Genomic DNA, 13,505 nt, shown 5'->3' on the forward strand with positions numbered 1-13,505 from the left:
GCGGGTGCAGCAATTGATAGGAGTGGGAAATGGACATTCCATGTCAACTATTATAGGGTGTTTTTAAAATTAAAATATAGGTAGATAAATTTTAGCAAAACTAAATGAAATTTTATTTATTTGTAATTTAAGAGTAAAAGTAAAGTTGTTTCAATTATTAAACACCATTTTCGTTGATTTTGCAGACTGATTTTCAGTAGTTACACCTCCATGTTTTCAAAAGATTGAATGTTTGATGTTCATGGACCATTTTGCCCATTTCAATTGAATTCCTGATTTTTTGGCAACTTGATTTCTACGTCTCAATGAGTCGTCGATGTGTCCTTTAGCTAGTGATGTGGATTTATATCCTTATGTCGTTTTAAAGATGCCCATGTACCACTGTTGACAAGAATACATGCAAGAAGATATCAGAAAGGAATTACCTGTATACAATTCCGGATTGAAAGTTTTAAGTAAGGGGTAATGGTAATCTGTTTCCCATATTTACAAATTTGTTGGTGCATGTTTCTTTTTGATAATTCGGAAAACATAAAGTCAATCAAAATTTCTGCGGAGAAGATCTACATAATTTGTAATCTGTAGATTACAAATCTACAGGAAAATCTGTAATTTGTAATTTTAACATCCCCCCCCCCCCCAGCAAGTAATAGAGCTCATTTGATATGTTTCTAACGGTGCTTATCTTCTTGTAATGTTGCCGACTACATTGACCCATCTTATTCTATTCACATGTAGCTCGAAATAGATGAGTTGACGTTAGACCAGTCCATTTCCTTAGATTGTCCGGATATACCTCTACATCCAGTCTCTTTCTTGTCCTCAATCCTGCCTTATAGAATCAACTGTAGAATTCGTTATTTATTATTACGTATAACAATGCTGAAGTAAGCTAATTTTCAGTTCTTTACGGTGTTAATAATTTCTTTGTGTTTTCTTAGCCTCTGGAGAATCGTTATGTTAGTTGTGTGGTGTATACATGATACACGTGCATGTGTTTCAGTTCTTATTCTCTTGTAATCTTCGTACGCTTGTTTGGCACATACCTACTTCAGGTTAGCTTTTTCTTTTTCTTGCATTTTCCTTCATTTCTGTACAGAACCGCGAAGTTTTTCAATTTGGGAGAGACTTGCTTTTATTTGTCTTTTTTTCGCTCAGAGCTTCTTTAGCTGAATAGCTAAATATGATTAGTCGAGGAAATGAAGCATTTTGGCTCGCAATTTTTTCGTCCAGCATGGATTTACTTGAAATTTTCACAGAAGGTAGGAAATAGTCCAAGAATCATTTTCTATATCATACTGCTGTACGCTAAAACCTTGGGGGTTGTTGCCACCCCATCTCGGTGGTGGGAATTTTTTATTCCATGTAAATCGATGTAAAAAGTAATTTTAAGAAAAAAATGTTTTTTACATTTTCTTCGTAAAACTAATATTTTTGGAGTTATTCGTGGTTGAAAGTAACAGTTTTCGACGGAAAAATCGACTATTTTAGAGGGTTTTTTGAGAATAACTCGAAAAATATGCATTTAATCAAAAAAAACTGTAGATATCAAAATTGTATCTTTTAGTAACACAAACGAAACTGTTTTTCTATAATATTTTTACGACCAATACAAACCGAGATATGGCCTGTTAAAGGTTAGCTTTTTTCGTCAAATGCATAATTTGAAATAATCAAAGCCAAATAACGGGAAAACTTTGCATTTTTCCAGGAAAACTTACATGATGTCTTTTCAAGCATACAATAAGATATTTAAAAAAAAAATAAAAAAGTTTCTAGCATAAAAATTGAGCAACTTATGATCAAAAAAAGTCGGTACCTGTTTTTCTCTACGAAAAAAACAGTGAAAACAACCCCCTAACTACCCTTGTAACTAAAAATTGGTCTTCGCCTTTCTGTAATTCCTTTTATATTTATATTATCAATACACCCTAAAAATTTGACCTATTTAAAAGAACTAATTTTAAAAAAATTGGTGTTTAAAGAAAAATTGATTTTTTGCAATTTTACATTTTTTATCATTTTCTTCAAAATGTCTCCGAAAATACTGGAGATACAAAAAAAATGATAGATTACTAAATTGTAGCTTTTTTAATAGCTAAAATTTCCTTATGCATAGATTTTCATTACAGTGAACAGTCAGCGAGATTTAGCTGTTTAAAACATCTATTTACGAGCAAACATCCCCTTATTCGAGCCCTTTAAACCCACCTCAATTAAAAATTAAGGGATCTTACGGAATTTAATTTACAGTCTTATTACTCTTCAAAAATCCTACAAAACTATTATTGAAAAAACTTTTTATCGTCAGAAATGAAGGAGCTATGTTTATAAAACTATTTTTTTTTTCGAAAAATTCGATGTCCCCTTATCTTATAGAGCATTTTTAATGTACCTATATAATACCACAGAGCCGGTTCGTATACTGGATGACTAAAAAACTATTTGTATGTGTATTTTTATATATTTGTAAATTCGTATTTTTGTGTAAAAAAATGTTTTTGTAATTCTTTAATTCTACTTTTTTTCTGTATATAGATCTATTAAATTGTCTACTTATAAAAATTGCAATGTTTTTAAGTGGTTTTTAAGGGTTGAAATATTATGATATATCCTAAAGCATAAAACAATCATATTTAACCAGTCAAAACCAAATTTTACCTATATTAAAGATTACAATGTTTTTATATAATTTTTGACAATAAGGGTAGTTTACACCCCTAAAAATAATCAACGCCCTTGAGCATGATATAGAATATGAAGTACAGGGTAAGATGATCCTAACCCCAAATTTGTATGTATATTGATGCAAGCCGAAATTATTCTTTTAGGATAAGTAAACTTCTTATATATAGCTCCAACAAGGGTGGTTTTAAGGGTTGAACTATTGTGACATATCTTAAAACACAAAACAATCATTATGTAACTAATAAGAAGCAAATGTTGACAATATTAAAGTTTAAAATGTTATTTTATAATTTTTTACAATTAGGGGTGGTTTTCACCCTTAAAAAACCAAAAGCGTACAACGGCTCAATATAGAAAATGAACTAGAGGGTGAAATGAGGCTAATCCCAAATTTTTGTACAAATCGATGCTGGACGAAAAAATTGCGAGATTTTGCCATTTTTCCAGCTTCATTTCCTCGGCTAGATATAAAAAGTAAATTATTAAAGTAAAATAATCTAAAGGTAATCTAAAGGGGGAGGTACGGTTTGAAATTAACAGTTCAAGCATATTTTTGTGAATTTTTTTAAACTCTGGTAGAATTATTTTTTTTTATCAAATAAAAATATTCAGTACAATTCAAAGAATATTCAAAATAAAATTCAATCCAATATATTAAAAAAATAATCCAACGGTGGCAAATTTTTACAGACACCTCCAAAAAATGGATTTTGCGGTGGACATCAGAACTCGTCGTTGGATCATGTGAAACAAAAAATTCAAAAATATTTTATTAGCTTATGAGTTTCTCGAGGTAACGCTTTTGAGTTTTTGGTATCACTCAGAAAGTCAGAAGTAAAAATAATTTTTTGAGAAAAATGTGCGAAAATCAACATATTGTTAAACAAAAAATAAGCATAGATAAAAGGAAAAACAGCGTTACCTCACGAAATGTCTAAAGAAAATTTGTGCAAAATTTGAGGCGGATCGGTCAAGTAGGTTTTGAGTTATAATCAGATTATAATGTCCACCGCCTTTGAAAAAAGCAGTTTTGAGAAAAACGCGTTTAAAGTTTTGACAACTTTTATTTTCAATCTCTTTTTTGTCTGTCAAATCGTAAAGTGATGCACTCTGGAATATGTTTTTGAATCGCCGTGTAATCTACAAAAGAGAAGGAGATCAGGTGTTAAACATTTCTCACTATGCTCAAGCGAGCTGGCGCGAAGCTGCTGTAATAGACCAAGAGGTAGCGCTGAAAATCTATTTTAATTTACTAAAGCTAGATTTTTCACAGTTGATTACCGTGAGTGTGTAGAGAAACATACTGCGGTCGGTCAAGCGAAACGTAGAACAGGGGTTACTGAGGGGGTATCAAAGTTGCTTTTCTACAAAGGTAATTATTTCCATTTACTAAGGCTGAAAATCAGTACACACATTCTAGATTAAGTATAAATAAAAGTTATTATGGTCGGTCAGCTGTATGACGGGACAGAGCCGGTCGGTCGGCCCCAATAGTCGATTGAGGAAATGAAGCATTTTGGCTCGCAATTTTTTCGTCCAGCATGGATTTACTTGAAATTTTCACAGAAGGTAGCGAATAGTCCAAGGATCAGTTTATATATCATGCCGCTATCATACGCTAAAACCTTGGGGTGGTTGCCACCCCATCTCGCGGGTGGGAATTTTTTTATTACATTTTAACCATTCAATTCGATGGAAAATGTGATTCTAAGAAAAAAATGTTTTTTACATTTTCTTCGTAAAACTAATATTTTTCGAGTTATTCGCGCTTGAAAATAACAGTTTTTCGACGAAAAAATCGACTTTTTTAGAGGGTTTTTTGAGAATACCTCGAAAAATATGCATTTAATCAAAAAACTGTAGATATCAAAATTGTATCTTATAGTAAGACAAATTAAATTATTTTCCTATAATATCTTTAAGACCAATACAAACCGAGATACGGCATGTTAAAAGTTAGCTTTTTTCGTCAAATGCATAATTTGAAATATTCAAAGCCAAATAATGGGAAAAATTTGCATTTTTTGAGGAAAACTTAAATAATCTTTTTTCAAGTATACAATTGGACCTTTCAAAAAAATATAAAAAGTTTTTAGCATGAAAATTAAGCGACTTATAATCAAAAAAATGTCGGTACCTGCTTTTCTCTATGAAAAAATCAGTGAAAGCAACCCCCTAACTACCTTCCTAATTCAAAATTGGTCTTCACCTTTCTGCAGTTCCTTTTATATTTATACTATCAATACACTCAAGGAGTTTGACACATTTAAAATGTCTAATTTTGGAAAAATTGGAGTTTATAAAAAATTGATTTTTTGCAATTTGGTATTTTTCACCTTTTACTTCAAAATATCTCCGAAAATACTGAAGATCCGAAAAAAATTGTAAACGACTAAATTATAGCTTGTTTAATGACTAAAATTACCCTGTGCATAGATTTTCATTACAGTGAATAGTTAGCCAGATATAGCTGTTTAAAACCTCTATTTACCAGCAAACACCCCTTGTTCGAGCCCTTTAAACCCGCCCCAATTAAAAACTAAGGGATCTTACGGAATTTAATTTACACAGTCTTATAGCTCTTTAAAAATCCTACAAAATCATTTTTGAAGAAACTTTTTATCGCCAAAAATATATAGAATATTTTTCGAGGTATTCTCAAAAAACCCTCTAAAAAAGTCGATTTTTTCGTCGAAAAACTGTTATTTTCAAGCGGGAATAACTCGAAAAATATTAGTTTTACGAAGAAAATGTAAAAAACATTTTTTTCTTAGAATCACTTTTTCCATCGAATTACATGGTTAAAATGTAATAAAAAATTCCCACCCCCGAGATGGGGTGGCAACCACCCCCAAGGTTTTAGCGTATGATAGCGACATGATATAGAAAATGATCCTTGGACTATTCCCTAACTTTTGTGAAAATTTCAAGTAAATCCATGCTGGATGAAAAAATTGCGAGGCAAAATGCTTCATTTCCTCAATCGACTATTGGGGCCGACCGACCGGCTCTGCCCCGTCATACAGCTGACCGACTATAATAACTTTTATTTATATTTAATTTAGAATGTGTGTACTGATTGCCTTAGTAAATGGAAATAATTACCTTCGTAGGAAAGCAACTTTGATACCCCCTCAGTAACCCCTGTTCTACGTTTCGCTTGACCGACCGCAGTATGTTTCTCTACACACCCACAGTAATCAACTGTGGAAAATCTAGCTTTAGTAAATTCAAATAGATTTTTCAGCGCTGCCTCTCCGTCTATAAAGTGAGTGTGGGGATATTCAACAATTCAACATGCTGTATTTCAGATAATTTTGCTCCGATCAATCTAAAATTTTGAGAGTATTTTTGAAGTTATTTATGTATTTTCATTCAAAATAAAAAAAAATCGAAAATTTAAAAATTTTCAAACCCTATAACCCCTTAAGGAAGTACATTTTTGTATTATTTGTAAAAAAAACAAAAATAACAGAATAAGTAGAAATATAAGATGTGTAAAACTACTAACCAGGTATTTTTATATTTTTTAGCAACGCCATCTCCTGGTTACGTCGGATCACCTTACAGTGTTATGGCTGCTAGTCCATATGAAGCTGTCAGTCCTATGTACGCTCCTAACATTTTATCCCCTCCACTTCCTCAAGTAAGATATGTTTTTTTTATTTAGTGCTAAGTCATTAAGTCTTACCCCTTAAACTATTTCCTGAACAATAAAATATCTAAAATAAAAATGTATACCATTTTTATTCAGTTGCAATGCGACTGTCTGTAACCAAAACTGTCTTAACTTTTACTTAGGTTAGAGAGCGCAGCCAGCACTCTTATCGACGATTTCACCTCTTGTTAGAGGCTCTTCAGAGAATGCATAGGCTGCTATCTCTACTCCAGGTAAAAATTTTTGACATTTATTAGTCCCCCATTGCAACTGACGTGAAGGTAGTAGGTGCGTAGCGGCATCTGCTAAATGAAAGTCCAAGTTTGCTTGCCGCTACGCACCTACTACCTTCACGTCAGTTGCAATGGAACACTAATAAATGTCGAAATTTTTTACCTGGAGTAGAGACAGCAGCCTATGCATTGTCTGAAGAGCCTCTAACAAGAGGTGAAATCGTCGATAAGAGTGCTGGCCGCGCTCTCTAACCTAAGTAAAAGTTAAGACAGTTTTGGTTTCGCATTGCAACTGAATAAAAATGGTATACATTTTTATTTTATATTAGTATTACTCCTATAGAGTAACTAGGTCCATTCTCCGTTGGAACTTTACCAAGCTGCAGATGGGGGTTGTGAATTGCATAGTGTAGAATGTGGCTTCCATTTGGCTTGCATATTGTAAAAGCCTTGGAGGTGTCACCAGGAAAATGGTCCAATAAGTTTTTCAATTAAAAATCTTTTAAAAATATTTTATTTTAAAAATATTTTTATTAATTTGAAAAACTTAGACTTTCATTTAGCAGATGCCGCTACGCACCTACTATCTTCACGTCAGTTACAATGAGGGACTAATAAATGTCGAAAATTTTTACCTGGAGTAGAGATAGCAGCCCATGCATTCTCTGAAGAGCCTCTAACAAGAGGTGAAATCGTTGATAAGAGTGCTGGCCGCGCTCTCTAACCTAAGTAAAAGTTAAGACAGTTTTGGTTTCGCATTGCAACTGAATAAAAATGGTGTACATTTTTATTTTTATTTTATATTAGTGTTACTCCTATAGAGTAACTAGGTCCATTTTCCGTTGGAACTTTACCAAGCTGCAGACGGGGGTTGTGAATTGCATAGTGTAGAATTCCTTCCCTTTTGTCTTCACTGCAGCATCCATTTGGCTTGCATATTGTAGAAGCCTTGGAGGTGTCACCAGGAAAATGGTCCAATAAGTTTTTCAATTAAAAATCTTTTAAAAATATTTTATTTTAAAAATATTTTTATTAGGTTGAAAAACTTAGACTTTAATAAAATATCTGTAAACTGTTAATAATGAGTAGGGTTTTGATATAAGACACCTGTTTATTATATTACGGACATTTTAGTAACGTAATCCTTAAAAATGACGAATGAGTGCCATTTTCTAACATAATGGGATCATATAGCATTTAGTACATTATTTTGGAGCTTTTATGTCACTTTATGTTCCTGTGTTTTTGTACGATTCAAAATGGGAGTACAATTTCAAAATGTGAATCGTTCAATAAAACATGTGGACTATTAGTGTAGGAAACAGAGGTTGAACTTCGCAAACTCGACACAAGTCCGGTTTTATTATTTTTTCTGGTATATCAAGGGGTGCTTATTATGAGATTAACTTTTTCTTGAAAGATTTCGCCCCGAAACACCCATCATCCATTCATCCCTTCAAAGGGGGTAATTTGTGGTTTTTGCGAAACGTAGCCCTTCCTGTACGTTTTTGCAAAAAATTTCTTAATATAAATATGAAGAGGACTAAATTTCCTAAAATTTATTCCGCGACAGCATATGTATATCACCCACCGTTTAGCGGGGGTGGCGCTCCAAATTTGACAAGGTTTTAAAAAAGATGTTTTTTAAAAAAAATATTTTTCCCTAACTGTAATGGGAATCAAGAAGAAACCCTGCGGCTGAATCAAAAATCACAAAGAGGCGGCTGATTTTTTGGTATTGGTTTCATTTAAGAGCAATTGCCCATTTTTTAATTACAGGGTGTTCAATTTAAAAAAAAAACCCTTTTATACCATCTGAACCGCTTATGCTGGCGTAAAATAACTTTTAGCGATTACACAATACTAGTGTTATTTGTAAATTTGTATAATGCACCTCCATATTTTCCCCGCAACCATAAAAAAAAAGAGAAGTAATAAAGAAAATATGCAAAAATTGACATTGAGCCACCACTGTGGCTGTAGGGTGCGAAGAAAGTAAAATATGCATAGGTCATAATATGTAGCCGGCAGTGTGTTCTTTTATTTGTCATAAGTACGTTATCAATAAAATGCATAGGTGACTAAAAAAAAACAAAAAACAAAAAAAAACAAAAACTGGAGTCCGCCAAAGCACTTCTGAGGTTTACGGCGCCACTGAGCCGTAACGGTTGCTTATACAAAAAAATCTATAGAGCCTTATTTGTAGAGCAAATAGTGGTTTTTAATTCCGTATAAATTTTGTTTTAAAAAATGCATAGGTACCTAACGAGAAAATCGTAAAAACATGCTCGCCAAACTTATTTTCAGGGATAGGGGTAGTTTCCGCAGGGATGTTGCAATAACCATATTTATGAAAAACCCTATTGATGGAGTATAGGCCCACATGGGTCAAAAAGCATAATAAAAAAAATGTTGTTTCAACCCCCTGTTTTATTTATTTTTTTTGCTACAGCGGTGCTAAAAATAAACGGTAATAAGAACGTACACAAAATGATATATGAAGCATTTTAATAAAGGGCATGGTGTGTGAAGGATTCCCAGAAAATCACTTTCTCTATTAATTCTCCTTTTTTTGGGTGGTTCCGGGGAAAAATGGGTTTTTCTTTAAATGTAACACCCTGTAATTAAAAAATGGGCAACTGCCCTTAAATTAAACCTGTACCAAAAAATCAGCCACTGATTTGTGATTAATTAACGCAGGGTTTCTTCTTGATTCATATTACAGTTACGGAAAAAACATTTTTTAAAACATCTTTTTTAAAAACTTGTCAACTTTGGGGCGCCAACCCCGCTAAACGGTGGGTGATAGACATATGCTGTTGCGGAATAAATTGTAGTAAATATACCTAGTGCTCTTCATATTTCTATTAAGGAATTTTTTGCAAAAGCGTAGAGGACTAGGTTTCGCAAAAACCACAAATTACCCACTTTAAAGGGATGAAAATGGGTGTTCCGGGGCGAAATCTTTTAAGAAAAAGTTAGTCTCATAAAAAGCACCCTTTGATATACCAGAAAAACAATAAAACCGGACTTATGTCGAGTTTGCGAAGTTCAACCCCTGTTTCCTACACTATATCTTAGTAATTTGGTTTTCTTTAGTTTGTATGGAAAATCCTCAATAAACAGGCCAATTGATTGTTCAGTTTTTACTTTTTGAAATCTGTTAATTTAATACTCCTTCTCTAAAACCATAATTTTTTATCAAAAAATTCACTTTTTAGATGCAGTGGAATAACGCCGCGCCTTCTACAGGTCCGTTGCCTTCCATGGGAGCCTGGAATATTCCAAGTGCAAACTTAGCAGGTGGTTCAAACTTAGGAGGTGGTGCAAATTTAGTAGGTGGCGAGCAGTTTAATTCCCTCCAAAATCTGGACAGTGGAGAAATTGTGAGATTAGGATTAATAGATTCTCAGGCTTCATTACCGAACTTGGACATGTCGTTGTCGGACATCGTACCAACAGAGGATACAAACATGACGGATTCTATAACAAAACTAGTGAATTGTCGCATTGACGAACTTACCAATCTAAATTAAGATACATTTTGTTTTGTTGATATTTTAGATAATAGTGATTTTTACTATTGGACGCACACGTGATAAATATTTGAACATTACATTAAATATGTTAATCATTATAGTACGTGCAGAATCTCGTAAATCGCCGAAGAAATATCTAGGGATTTAATTTGTTAATGCTAGGACTGCTTCTGGTAGTACAACTAGGTTGGAATAATTTTCCCTCATTCTGTGTCAATGAGTTCGTTATAAAAAACTGACATCATATAAATGAGATGAACTTTCTTACAAACTTCCTATAATATTTATGTAAATATGCGAAAAAATACGTTCTTCTTTCTTTTTAAATTTTTAAAAATATGATATGTAGGCACTTAGCCATATTTGCTTGTTTCAAGACAAAAAATTGATTAGTTAACTAATTACATTCTCAATAGTCTCTTCAAAAATTGGTTCCTCAACAAATAAGGGAATGCAATATCGTTTGTGTGAAGTTATGTTACTAGAAACTTATAAACTTTTTTAGGCTTCGCCTATGAGATCATGAATTCAGTCCAGTACCAACACATCTGAATGTTAAATTTGAAAATCTGTATTTTTGGATCAGATCTATTAAGTGGCTTTGAATTGGGCAACTAAAATTTTATTCTTTGATCTACTAGTATTGTCTGAACAAAATACAAAAATTTTGCATTTAAATCATTGTGAGATATGCTGCTGATTATATTCATCTCCCGACTCACTAGTTGAGGAAAATGTCTTTGAAGTACAACTTCATTAGTAAAGTACAATACACAAACCATTTACTGCTTTTATCATTTATTTCTCCTTATGTACGCATATGCAGGTTTAACCAGCTTCTGTACTACTATATATTATTAACAATAATTTTGGGTTTCCGCCACGGTTGTGAACTATCAACTTGTTACTATGGACAAAGAAGTAGCTTGTGTGGGAAGTGCCTTAGATGTTAATTATATTATTTAGAGTTTGTTAATTATAAAACAGTTATTTTAAATAGTGTTTATATTTGTTAACTTGTAGTTTAAAAAGTATCCAATGTTGAGAACCACAAGATTTGTTATTTATTATAAGTTAGTTCCGTACAGGTGTATGCGTACAGCAAACGTAATTTTTGCGCATGTTTTAAAAAGATCCTTTTTGGCGGTATTAAGTAAATCGTGGAAATATAAGACAACGGGTGAAAGTATGTCTGAATACATTCATTCAGCGATAACTGACACCTCGTGGATCTGCCACTGAGTACCTACTTGCCGCTCGGAAGAGTCAGATAACTCAAGATAAAAATACGTCACTTATCACACTTCTTCTGAATCCTTCCACTATCGGAGGTTGGTCATCTCATCAGCATAGCTATTCATATTTCATGGGCAGCCGCTCAGAAAAGGTCTTCTGAACTGCAGTTATACCACTCTCATCATTTCGCATATATCTATATCAGTCATTAACAATAATTTTTTGAAACAAAATAAGTTATCAATTGAAGTAGCACTGAAAACGACAATAAATATCGTTCCCATACCACCAGATTGACAACAGGTGGAATACTTTCTTTGGTTACAACCTCCCGAGATTTTCAAAAATTATAAATCATACAGGATGCTGAGGAAATTAAGATGAGAGAATTTTAAATAATTCACAACCCATCTGCTCAGTGTGGTAAAAGTTCCAACAAGAAAGATTCCTTAGTACTCAACAAAAGAGTAAATGAATTAAAATGTATAAACATTTTCAATTTCTTTGCAACACGAAAATGCAGCAGCTGCATAATACTCTGGTTAAATCGGAGAGTGTAGGAAGAGTCTATACCGGTTTCGGAGGTTTTTTCCTCCTCATCAGTAGTCCCATATCCTCTTCTCTCCGATTTCCCCAGGCTCCAGTCCAGATATGGGACTACTGATGAGGAGGAAAAAACCTTCGAAACCGGTATAGACTCTTCCTGCACTCTCCGATTTAACCAGATTATTATGCAGCTGCTGCATTTTCGTGTTGCAAAGAAATTGAAAATGTTTATACATAAAAATTTTTTGTTTTGCTTAAGTCAGACCACGAAACTACTTACCTTACTGTGGCTAAATATAGATATTGCAAATTGTGATAATCCATAGTACTGCCATAGTAAATTTATTGTGGTTTCTTACAACAACCTACATAGATAGATGTTGTGTCATGAATCTTGTCTCCGATAAGGATTTCTTTGGACCTCCTCTACTACTCTTTCCAGCATAGGCGTAACCAGGGGGGGTTTTGGGGTTATAACCCCCCCTTGGGATGTACTTTGAGCTCTATACGCTTAACACCATACCCGCTAGAGACCTTCCAGTAGTTGTAACCCCTTCCCTTAGGGCCTTGTAACCCCCCCTTAGGGCCATCCTGGTTACGCCGTTGCTTTCCAGGAACTTAATACACAGCGCATTATTACCTTTCGTCGTTGAACCTAATCTAACCATTTTAAGCTACCATCTCTTATGTCGCACTCGTCCTTAAGTCACTAAACTTCTGCATTTTTGTTCTTTTTTTTTTCATTTGACTAGAATTCAGTATCATCACAGCTTATCTTAAGATCATGTCAGTTTGTTTTATTTATTTAATCAATAAACCTTGTATGTAGTACCTTTCAGTGTTGGGCTATTTACATCCAAATTCATGATATTTGTAATATTTATACAATTTATTTCGTAAATTTGCCCATAGATTATTGAAGGTCTTACCACTTTTGGTACACTTGGCTTTTTACTACCTTGGGAGTGTTGTTTTTTACTCCTACCTTCTTTCCCAAGAACGTGTTTCTTATTGTCACTTTATGTGCCACAATTATTAATTCACAATGTAAGAAAATAATATCAAATAGAAGAATGGTGCGAACAAAAAAAAACAAAAAGCAAATACTTCGCCTAGACTAGAAGAAAATATCATGAGAGCTTCATAGTTATTATTTTAGGCTATAATAATATATAGTCGTACTGTATTCAAAATGTTTAGCTTGTATTGCACTCACCAACATTTTTAGAACTTACAAAACTACTGTCCTTTCAAACTAAATCACCTCAAACCTTGTATCCAATTTTCTCTTTACATTTGTTGACAACTTCACAATTAATGAGTAGTAGTAAAATATTTAAGAATTGGTTTTTAACCTAGGATACTTCTTAAACCATGCACTCCAATATTTATATTATTTTGTTAAAAGATATAGCATCTATTGGAGAAAGAAGGAATTAATTCTTTAGAGAAATATTTTTATCTTAGAATTTTTTTCTGAGAATGTAAATATTTGTAAATACTAGATAAAGTTAGATACTCATGAAAGTTCTGTTTTGTTGCTCAAAGAGTTTAACTTAAATTCGTTAAGTTTTGTGCAATTATAGCAAGAATGATATAACTAAT

General features: G+C 33.1%; 1 protein-coding gene across 1 annotated transcript; it reads left to right on the plus strand.

The window, feature by feature from the left end:
- The first annotated feature begins 255 nt into the window (after positions 1 to 255).
- Positions 256 to 11,172, plus strand: LOC126881854 (uncharacterized). The gene is made up of 3 exons (XM_050646475.1): positions 256 to 455; positions 6,222 to 6,334; positions 9,801 to 11,172. The coding sequence occupies exons 1-3, from the start codon at positions 398 to 400 to the stop codon at positions 10,113 to 10,115; spliced, it is 486 nt and encodes a 161-aa protein (XP_050502432.1). The 5' UTR covers positions 256 to 397; the 3' UTR covers positions 10,116 to 11,172.
- The last annotated feature ends 2,333 nt before the right edge of the window (positions 11,173 to 13,505 follow it).

This window comes from Diabrotica virgifera, chromosome 3, assembly GCF_917563875.1.
Source record: "Diabrotica virgifera virgifera chromosome 3, PGI_DIABVI_V3a".
Taxonomy (NCBI): Eukaryota; Metazoa; Arthropoda; class Insecta; order Coleoptera; family Chrysomelidae; genus Diabrotica; species Diabrotica virgifera.

Excerpts from the sequence above, each read along its gene's own strand:
- LOC126881854 (XM_050646475.1), top strand. The coding sequence starts at position 398 with ATGCAAGAAGATATCAGAAAGGAATTACCTGTATACAATTCCGGATTG. Across the intron at positions 456-6,221 it reads TTCCGGATTGAAAGTTTTAA|CAACGCCATCTCCTGGTTAC; the intron begins GTAAGGGGTAAT and ends TATATTTTTTAG. Across the intron at positions 6,335-9,800 it reads TATCCCCTCCACTTCCTCAA|ATGCAGTGGAATAACGCCGC; the intron begins GTAAGATATGTT and ends TTCACTTTTTAG.